The 11,334-nt window shown below is 34.9% G+C and overlaps 1 protein-coding gene across 1 annotated transcript; it reads right to left on the bottom strand.

Annotated features, from left to right (window-relative positions):
• Positions 1-9,878: 9,878 nt before the first annotated feature.
• On the bottom strand, positions 9,879-10,208 carry LOC149141937 (uncharacterized). The gene has a single exon (XM_089451366.1). It carries the CDS (start codon positions 10,206-10,208, stop codon positions 9,879-9,881), a length of 330 nt encoding a protein of 109 aa, XP_089307492.1.
• Between the last annotated feature and the right edge of the window lie 1,126 nt (positions 10,209-11,334).

The raw sequence follows: 11,334 nt of genomic DNA, 5'->3' as shown, positions 1-11,334 counted from the left end.
AGGTATGTTGACAACATTATATTGTGTTTCTTTTGTAGTTCATTACATGGTTTTGCTTATTTGGTTGTTGACTGAAACTTAGATGTATATCAAATGCTGCACACTAAATGTTGAAGGAATTTTGCAATAACTGTAGTTTATTTTATGTAATTTTTTTTTGTACAATTTCATTGCAAGTTGATTTACATCATGTCTTAATGGCTAAAGCATTCAGGCTGCATGAGTTTTATGAAAACATGTTAATAGCATAAATTTGGGTTTTCCTTTTTTTTTTTACAGTTGTAGATAAGTTTTCAGAGTATATGTTTGACAAAAGAGATAAATGAGATAGTATGAATTTGTTTTTGGTTGTGGTTTTAAATAATCACATTTCTAGGCGTTCCCGTTTCACTTTATTTTAACTTTAGGGGGTATCTGTACCTTATGGTCATGTCGCCCCAACTTTGATTTCAAAAAACAGAGTTTCAGAATGCGGTTCTGTAATCTTCTATATTTTACAGATTTGCTGCTACTGCCTGGTGGTTTCTCTTGCTGCTTTTTTTTTTGTAGCTGTGATTTACCTGGTAATCTTTTTATATGAAAACAGTATGTTATATAAACTTGGAATTATTATTTTAAAGTATCAATGGTTAATACATTGATAGTTTAATAAACTTGTGACTGCTTGTTTGATAGTTTAATAGTTAGCAACTTGTTTTGTGACTGCTAACCGTTGTTCAAAATTCCCAATGGTTGTAGCTACATTGCTGCGAGCTATTTGGAAAAATTGTTAAATATTTATAGTCATTATGTGCCTAAATTTTTGTATGCAGCAATCAAGATGGATGATAGTTCTACTTATGTATTAGGTTCACTTTTTGACATTACTGACAAAGAAAAAGAAATTATGTAATCTTATATTCATGTTAGTTAATTTTGGTGAAATTGCCTTAAGGTTTATGGTTGTAAGTGTTTGAAAAAATGCCTCAATGGATGTACATTTCATGCTTGCAAATTGTTTGACATAATGCTTCAATGGTTGTAGCTAATTACATCTATGACTTGTCTATAAAAATGACTAAGTAAATTTAGGATTTGCAACCAAGGTGTTTTTGGAAATATCTCAAAGAATAAGCATGATGATTCCATTGAAGTAAAAATCCATGCAAGGCAAAATGGTTAGGTAAAATGTTGTAATTGTTAGCTCACATATGAATTCATAATAATTGGAAACCACTCCTTTAGAAGTTGAATTATCTTGTTTTTCTTCCCTTTGTTTTACCAAAGAATTCATAGACATATTATCTAGAACAAAATCAAATTAGTCACTCTTAAACACTCTTAATTGCAATAGAATGAACAATTAACTTATTGGAAATTGTGGTTTGTAAATATTGATATTATTTATCCCACTAAAGACCCTATCATTTAAATGTGATTTTAAGACTTATGGTTGTCAGTTTTGGATTTTGAGGAACCATGACCCTGTAGCCTTAATGAGAAGTTTAATATTACCATGGGTTAGTTAGTTTGTAGAAATTAGTATGTAGTGTAAAGAATACCAATAAAAATACAAATACAAATATATATATATAACCTTGCATTAACTTTTACGTCTTAAAAACTTAAACTTAAATCACATTTTGAGTCAGCCTTAGTATAATACTGATGGTTGGTAAGGTGGGACCTTACATATGGTATCAGAGCAGGTTAAAACTCTAGGACCTAGGGCTTGCCTACTATTATTTATTTACTTACCTAAATTTTTCCTTGGTTAGGTTAAGTAATCATGGAAAGAACATCAAGGATGAGGAAGGAAGTTTCATCTCCACCTCCCCAAGATAAAGAATCTGAGCAAATATCCATCAGGGAAGTAAGGGATATGATGTTATCTTTCCAAAAGATAACTGAATTCTTGATTAGTAGGGTTGGGGGAAATCCTTCAGTGCCTGGTTCTTCATCTCAATTAGAGAGGCAAGAAATACCATCTGATGGAGATGTACATAGAGAGTTGGAAAAAGTTAAGCTTCCTATTTTTTAGGGTACCACAAAAGGGGAGGTAGCAGAAGCTTGGTTGGAAAACATGTGCCTATGTCTTGAGTTGCGGAATTATTCTAGCAACCAAAAGGAAAAGTTGGCTATATACCAACTTAAGGAGAGTGCACTATTATGGTGGATGAACTTAGAATCCCAATTGGGATACTCCATGTCTACCTTGACATGGGAATGATTTGAAGAGGAATTTCGAACAAAGTACCTTTCTGCTAAATACTTGGAGAGGAAATTGAATGAGTTCCATGATCTTAAGCAAGGAACTAAGACAATCCTTGAATATGAAGCATGATTCATGGAGTTTATTAGATATGCTACCCATCTAAATACTGAAGCCCTCAAGGTAAAAAAGTTTTTGTATGGATTGAATCATATTATAAAGGAAAATGTGCGCATTTTGAGGCCTACTACGTTGCATGAGGTAGTGCAACAAGCAATTATAGCCGAGGAAGAATTATTAGGGAAAAAAAGGGGTGATAAAACCCCAAATCTATCATTCCATGGGAAACCTCCTCGAAGGGGAGGCCAATATGTAAGACATAAGTTAGGTGGTTCACATCATCAGGGATTTCAAAAGAATCATACTTTTAAGAACCAAAGAAATAACCCAAGGCAACATCTTCAACAAAGTAATGCTCGCACTCAAGAATCACCTAATAAAAGGGTCAAATTTATGAAAACTTCTCCCACTAATGGATGTTGCACTTGTGGAGGACCTCATTATGAGCGAGATTTCCCTGAAAAGAAGACTGAAGCACAATCAGAGCAGGAACAAGCCACTGTTAGAGATATGGGCAGAGCCCATAGGATTCATGCAGTTGTGCAAAATCGCCAGGTCGAGCATCAGTCTATAGTGCTTGAAGCATCAGGTAAGCTAAATGGTATGGTTGTTACTATTTTGATTGATCCTGGCACAACTAAAAGTTTTATTTCTCCTAATGCTTTATTGAAATGTAAATTGGTGGCGATAGAGCAAAATGATTTTGATCAGGTTTAGATGGCCTCAGGGCGATCTCAAAAGGTTGAATGCTTAGTGCAAGAGTGCCCTTTAGACTTGGGAGTGTGTGTCACAAATTTGAATCTTTATGTGATGCCACTTGGTCACTATGATGTGATAATTGGGATGGACTGCCTTGAAGCCCATTGGGTTGTTCTTAGTTTTCGAAGCGCAAAACCCTTCATTTTTTGAGTGATGAGGGCTAATCTATGGTTATCCATGGGGAAAGGAGACTTCTTTCTTTAAGACTTATCTCATTCTTACAGATGAAGAGAAGTCTTAGGAAAAGATGTCAAATGTATGCTGTAACGAATTTAAATGAGGGAGAGCTTTCATCCTTTGAACAATATCTCTTCCTTTCAGAATTCTCCGATGTCTTTCCAGAGGAGTTGCCTGGTTTACCTCCAAAGTGAGAGATTGACTTCTCCATAGAGCTAAAGCCTGGTATTGAACCTATATCCAAAGCTCCCTACCGAATGTCTATTGTTGAACTTCGTGAGTTGCAAGTGCAACTTCAAGAGTTATTGGACAAGGGTATGATTAGACCTAGTGTTTCACCTTGGGGAGCTCCAGTGATATTTGTAAAGAAGAAAGATGTTGACTATAGGAAATTGAATTGAGTAACTATTAGAAATCAATATCCTTTGCCTCACATTGATGATCTATTTGATCAAATGAAGGGAGCCACCGTATTCTCCAAGATCGATCTTCGATCTGGATATCATTAGCTCAGAGTTAAAGAAGAGGATATTTCCAAAACTGCTTTTCGAACTCGTTTTGGTCATTATGAGTTTGTGTTTGTTCCTTTTGGGTTATCTAATGCCCCAGGAGTGTTTATGAGTTTGATGAATGCTGTATTTAGGAATTACTTGGACAAATTTGTACAAGTATTCGTCGATGACATCCTAATCTATTCAAAGTCCCCATAAGAGCATGAGCAACACCTGAGATTGGTGTTACAATGCTTAAGAGAAAATAAAATTTATGCAAAAATGTCCAAATGTTCTTTTTTCCAATCAAAAATCCATTATCTTGGACACATTATCTCCAGTGAAGGCATTGTTGTTGACTTAGCAAAGATCGATGCAATTTCAGAATGGTCAACACCCTCTAATGTGCATGAAGTGCGTAGCTTCATGGGTATGGCAAGATAATATCAGAGATTTGTGGAGGGGTTTTCAAAAATAGCCAACCTTATCACTTCATTTCTTAGGAAGGGAGTACGATTTAATTGGACAAATGAGTGTGAGTAAGCATTTTCCAAGCTCAAACAATGTTTGACTACAAATTCGATACTTAAGGTTCCAGATATGGATAAACCATTCATAGTATGTACCAATGCATCAAAAGATGGATTGGGTGTGGTATTATCACAAGATGGTAGGGTGATTGCATATGCCTCTAGGAAGTTAAGGACGCATGAGGAAAACTATGCAACCCATGATCTAGAACTAGCAGCTATAGTTCATGCCTTACGACTTTGGCGACATTATCTGGTGGGAAAGAAATTTGAATTGAAAATAGATCACAGAGGTTTGCAACATATATTTACTCAAAGTGATCTAAATGCTAGGCAAAGAAGGTGGTCAGAACTCCTAAGTGAATATGATTTTGACATAACTTACATCAAGGGTACATTGAACAAAGTAGCCGATGCACTCAGTCGAAGACCACGAATATTTTCAGTAATTCCATTGAAGATTGATTTATGGGAGCACATCTTGAGGGCACAAGATGTAGATGAATGGTGCAAGGAAGTTAAAGTTTCTCTTTCTGGGGAGGGGGCTAAGAAAAACAAGGTAGAAGGGTATTCTTGTGATGACGATGGTATGGTGAGATTCATGCAAAAGATTGTAGTTCCAGATCAAGATGGGCTTCGTGAGTTCATTTTGAAAGAAGCTCACTGTGCAACATATATGGCTCACCCGGGAGTCCAGAAGATGTATGCTGATTTAAAGAAAATTTTCTTTTGGGCAGGCATGAAGAAGGATGTAGCAAATTTTGTGGCAAAATGTTTGGAATTTCAGCGAGTTAAAGCAAAACATGGTTATCCAGCAAGATTGTTGCAGTCGCATAACATTCCTGAGTCCAAATGGGAAGCAATATCTATGGACTTTATTGTTGAATTATCTGAAACAACCAAAAGGCATAACTCCATTTTGGTGGTGGTAGATAAACTTAATAAGAGTGCCCATTTATACCCGTCAGAGATACTTACAAAGCATCTGAAATAGCACAATTATTTATCAAGGAGGTGTTAGACTTCATGGTTTTCCTAAGAAAATCATATCAGATAGGGCCTCTATATTTACAGGAAGATTTTGGACTAGTTTCCAGGGAGCCCTTCAGACACAATTAAATCTCAGTACAACTTATCATTCGGAGACTGATGGCCAAACTGAAGAGTAAATTAAGTGCTAGAGGACATGTTTAGAATGTATGTAATGGATCAACAATCTGAGTGGGAAGATTATCTTCCTATAGTGGAGTTTGCTTACAGTAACAATTATCACCACTCCCTTGGTATGGCACCTTATGATTTATTGTATGGAAGACCATGCAGAACACCTTTAAGTTGGGATAGATTAGAGGACAGAATCTCAGTACGTCCTGAAATTCTTCAAGAAATGGAAGAAAAAGTGTGTCGTATAAGGCAAAGATTAAAGCAAGCACATGATAGAAAAAAGAGCTACGCTGATATGAACAAAGTGGATTGTAGTTTTAAAGAAGGGGAATTTGTTTTTCTTTGAGTAAAACCTCAGAAAATCTCTATCAGGTTTGGGAAGGATCTAATCTCTCTCCTTGATTTGTTGGGCCTTTTGAGATCATCAAAAGGGTTGGACTTGTGGCATATTGTCTTGCTTTACCACCAGTCTTTCATCGTATGCATGATGTATTTCATATTTTGGTACTACGTAAGTATGTTCATGATCCTTCTCACATTTTAGATTGGCATCAATTACAGGTAACGGACGAAGGAACTCTTAAGGCAGCGCCAATTTTCATTTTGGACCATCGCACTCAACAACTCAAACGTCACATGGTGGACCAAGTAAAGGTCCAATGGGACCCGTATAGTCCTAGTTCCGCCACTTGGGAAGATGCATCTTCTATGCGTCTTGAGTTTCCTTTTTTTTTTAGTTAAACTTCAGGCCAAGTTTACTCCAAGAGGGGGAGTATGTAGTGTCCTATTTTTCTAGTATAGTTTTGTCACTCCTATCAAGGGTTATATATATATGATAGGTTGATCACTTGATTGAGGAATAATGTTTTACATACATAGTTATATTTCCTTTTATGTTTATGTATGACAGATTGATCACTGGATTGGGGAACAATGTTTTATATAGTTATATTTCCTCTTATATATGGCATCATTGATTATCTGTATTAGATGGTTTTGGTTAAGTAAAACATTATACATATGGTTTTCTGTTTGTATCTGATTTATGAAGCAGGTGTATGACATGGATGGTGATCCAAGATTGAGACACATATACCCATGGATTCTCATGATTATGAGGAATAGATGGTTAATTACGATTTATGGATGATACATGATTTGTGTGATTATATATGTCTAATATTGTACTAAGCAGGATGTGGTAGGGAACCTGGTCATTTTCCAACAAGGATGTTCAATTATGAATTATTGTGGAAGTCATTTCTTCAAAACCAAAATGAATGTGGAAGCCATGCACCATTCTGGGTAAAATGTGATTAAGTTAATTTCATTATGAAATTCATTTGATTCCTTTGATCTATGAGATTGTAATGTGTGCAGGTCTTTGAACAAGGTCTTACCAGCGAACCATCAGATGGGTAAAAGCTCACAATCAATACCATAAGGAGAAACGCAAAGTTTCAAAGCACACTAGATGAGAGGGCATGGAAATTAGGGTGTGGAGTCCTAAATCCAAGAAAGATAAAGACGTGGAGTCTTGTATATTTAGGGCGTGGAGTACTGAATATTTAAAAAGATCAAGTTGTGGAAGCTTGGATCTTTGGAGTAGATCAGGGCGCGAAGTCCTCAATCTACTAAGGTACGAAGATGCATGAAATAGGGGTGTGGAACCCCTATTCTCCAAAATAAAAATACCACCCATGGCTAAATTTCCTTAAATAAAATTTCATTCTCACAATTCTGGAATTACTTTCTAAAAATAGAAATTCATGTCTAGCATCTCAAACACGACTGTCCAAAAATAGTAATTCACTTTACATAAATTGGTAATCAAGTGGAGTCGAAGAAAAACAAATTAAATTATCATTAATCAATTGTAATAGTTCAATCTTGATTGAATCCTCAATATTATTAATATTATTATTACCTTTTACGAGAATATGATATTATTATTAAAAGGGAATTACAAGTCAATTTTATCTCCTCAATCAATTCACACATCTCCTTCATGACTCTCATGGCTCTCTCTCTCTCTCTCTCTTGCTCTCTCTCTCTTTTAAATAATTCATTATACTCTATTTTATGCACTCATCAAAGAATGGCATATTCCTTTTCACTCATTAAAAATATGTCATAAAGTATTCCTCTTACGCTCTCTTTAATGCATATGTTACACTCTCCTTAACTAAGGCATGCATACCTCTCCTTAATGGCATAAGTTACACTCCTCTAAATGGAATCCAATGCATGCACATTACTCCTCCTATATATGAGTCTCATGTATTCTCACTTGGGGATTAGGAGGCCAAGAGTGGAAGAGACTTGAGGAAAATAGTGAGAGGGAGAGATATGAAGAGTAGCCAATTGCTTCCATAATAAATCTGAAATTATTGTTAAAACCCTAAGTTCTCTAGTTATTGAGGTTGGCCATGAGTGGTATTGAGACGAAGTGAAAATTTGCTTCCTTAGTTTGCCTTGAAAATCTCTCTATTGTTGTCTTTTGGTACTGCTTGTGAGATTTTGCAGCTCAGGGGTTCCGGGGGGAGAAGTTCTTCTTGGATATGGTTGGGAGGAAAACCGGGTGGTTCACAATGAGTTGGTAAGGATATTGGAGCTGGAGCATACTCTCATTGGAGTTGGAGCATGCTCCCATTTTTTGAGTTGTATAAATTCACTCCTAGGTATGTTGACAACATTATATTGTGTTTCTTTTTGTAGTTCATTACATGGTTTTTCTTATTTGGTTGTTGACTGAAACTTAGATGCATATCAAATGCTGCACACTAAATGTTGAAGGAATTTTTCAATAACTGCAGTTTATTTTATGTAAGTTTTTTTTTTTGTACAATTTCATTGCAAGTTGATTTACATTATGTCTTAATGGCTGAAGCATTCAGGCTGCCATGAGTTTTATGAAAACATGTTAATAGCATAAATTTGGGTTTTGCTTCTTTTTTTACAGCTATGGATAAGTTTTCAGAGTATATGTTTGACAAAAGGGATAAATGAGATAGTATGAATTTGTTTTTGGTTATGATTTTAAATAATCGCATTTCTGGGCGTTTCTGTTTTGATTTATTTTAAATTTAGGGGGTATCTGTACCTTATGGCGATGTCGCCCCAACTTTGATTTCAAAACACAGAGTTTCAGAATCCAGTTTTGTAATCTTCTATATTTTACAAATTTGTTGTTGCTCCCTGGTGGTTTCTCTTGCTGCTTTTTTTTTGTAGTTGTGATTTACCTAGTAATCTTTTTATATCAAATCAATATGTTATATAAACTTGGACTTATTATTTTAAAGTATCGATGATTAATACATTGATAGTTTAATAAACGTGTGACTGCTTGTTTGATAGTTTAATAGTTAGCAGTTTGTTTTGTGACTGCTAACCATTGTTCAAAATTCCCATTGGCTATAGCTACATCGCTGCGAGCTATTTGTAAAAATTCTTAAATATTTATAGTCATTATGTGCCTAAATTTTTGTATATGTAGCAATCAAGATGGATGACAGTTCTACTTATGTATTAGGTTCACTTCTTGACATTACTGACAAAGAAAAAGAAATTATGTAATCTTAGATTCATGTTAGTTAATTTTGGTGAAATCACCTTAAGGGTTATGGTTGTAAGTGTTTGACAAAATGCCTCAATGGCTGTACATTTCATGCTTGCAAACTGTTTGACATAATGCTTCAATGGTTGTAGCTAATTACATCTATGAATTGTCTATAAAAATGACTAAGTAAATTTAGGATTTGCAACCAAGGTGTTTTTTGAAATATCTCAAAGAATAAGCATGATGATTCCATTGAAGTAAACATCTATGCAAGTGAAATTGGTTAGGTGAAATGTTGTAATTGTTAGCTCACATATGAATTCATAATAATTGGAAACCACTCCTTTAGAAGTTGAATTATCTTGTTTTTCTTCCCTTTGTTTTACCAAAGAATTCATAGGCATATTATCTAGAACAAAATCAAATTAGTCACTCTTAAACACTCTTAATTGCAATAGAATGAACAATTAGCTTATTGGAAATTGTGGTTTGTAAATATTGATATTATTTATCCCATTAAAGACCCTATCATTTAAATGTGATTTTAAGACTTATGGTTGTAAGTTTTGGATCTTGAGGAACCATGACCCTGTAGCCTTAATGAGAAGTTTAATATTACCATGGGTTAGTTAGTTAGTTGAAATTAGTATGTAGTGTAAAGAATACCAATAAAAATAAAAATAAAAATATAGATGTATAACCTTGCATTAACTTTTACGTCTTAAAAGCTTAAACTTAAATCGCATTTTGAGTCAGCCTTAGTATAATACTGATGGTTGGTAAGGTGGGACCTTACAATTTGCCACGATATACGCTTGCTCAACACACTGCATCAGCGTAATTCCTGCCTGAACGTGAACAAAACTTTGTTGTTGCTGCTGTCGTAATCATTGTTGATACTGGATTTTTTCTGAGTAGGCATCTGGTCCTAACTCTGCTTCATCACAAGCCATCTCTTCTTGGTTTATAAAGTCATAAAATTGGACCATCAGCTCCGGATCATTTTCATAAACAGTGTTAACCTTTCCCAAGCAAGCAATGCCAATGTGTGGATCAATGCCCATCTTCAAGAGAAGCTCCTCTTGTATCTCGGTGGTGACAACAACAACTTCTTGCTTATCCCTGACAACATCCTCAATCCGCTTTTTGACCATTGGTTTGACAACTTCGTGCTTAAAGAGGTGAAAGCGATGAAAACGTTGCTGCCTGGAGAACATTCCTGATTCCTGAACGTTGCTGCCCACGCTGGTGTCTTCGAGGCTGAATTCAGGGTCTACGATCGATTGCTAGGCTAACAACGTGTGGAGCCAACAACGTTTAAAAAAAAAGAACCAACGCTAGAATCTGCATAGAAAACTATGCGTAGATGGGAAGTGCGTTAGTCTCTCCAACAAAATCACTTTATAAGGTGTGCGTTGATTTAAAAAAAAGGAAAGTGCACAAAATTTTAATTTTTGAAATCATTTCAGTGACTTCGTAAACGTTATTTCACTTTTTTAAGTTACATCATAAAGTGATTTTTTATATAAAGTGATATTAAGCCTGTGGAGGAATAAGGAAAAAGAGGGACTTACAAATTGTATTAATTGTTTTAAAAGGGATGTATGCAAAATTTTAATATGTTTGAGTTTTAAGTGGGCATAAATTAGTTAAAGTTTTTTTAGAGATAATGCATATAAACTTTATGTTTGGAGGCAAGGAATATTCAATGAAATTTGTTAAAGGAGAATTAAGATGCGGAGATCTATGGTGAAGAGTGATAAAAGGTAATTTTTTTTTTTTTTTTTGGAGCGTTAAGTGTTTTGTATTTGGAGTGATAAGTGATTTTTTTGGAGAAAGTCATTGTTGTAATCCAAAGTAATATTTCACTTTGAGAGAAATTGAGTTAGTGAACATCTAGTTTTTGAACGCAATTTGCCTCCAAGGAGTTCTCAAACTTTGTGCTTAAGAAGTTTCAACGAAGATTTTGTAAAGATGAAAGGTTGATGTACTTAAATACTTAATAAAGACATACTTTTTTGTGGTGTTGAAGTGTCCTAGATCCACCTATAATTAAATAAGGGGATATTATGAACACCTTGTGTAGTGCATGATTCTTGATATTGCTTATTTTTTGTGTCTAGTTTTGATACTATCTTTTGTAAAAAGATACACATGGAGTACACAACAAGTTGCATGCACATAATAAATTCTCTTTATGTAATCGAGCTAAAATAAGCAAAGTACAAGCAATCAAGAAGTTGCAATGAGCATTCAATCAAGCACAAATAATCACATGCACTTGCGCAACTACAACACATAATCAAAGTTGGCAACATCAACATTCTACGTCAACAAGCAAAT

This window comes from Pinus tabuliformis, chromosome X (assembly GCF_031772625.1).
Source record: "Pinus tabuliformis cultivar Carrire ecotype Pingquan chromosome X, CPIR1, whole genome shotgun sequence".
Lineage (NCBI taxonomy): Eukaryota > Viridiplantae > Streptophyta > Pinopsida > Pinales > Pinaceae > Pinus > Pinus tabuliformis.
The sequence above is the reverse complement of the archived record's forward strand: the minus strand, read 5'-3'. Positions and strand labels throughout refer to the sequence as shown.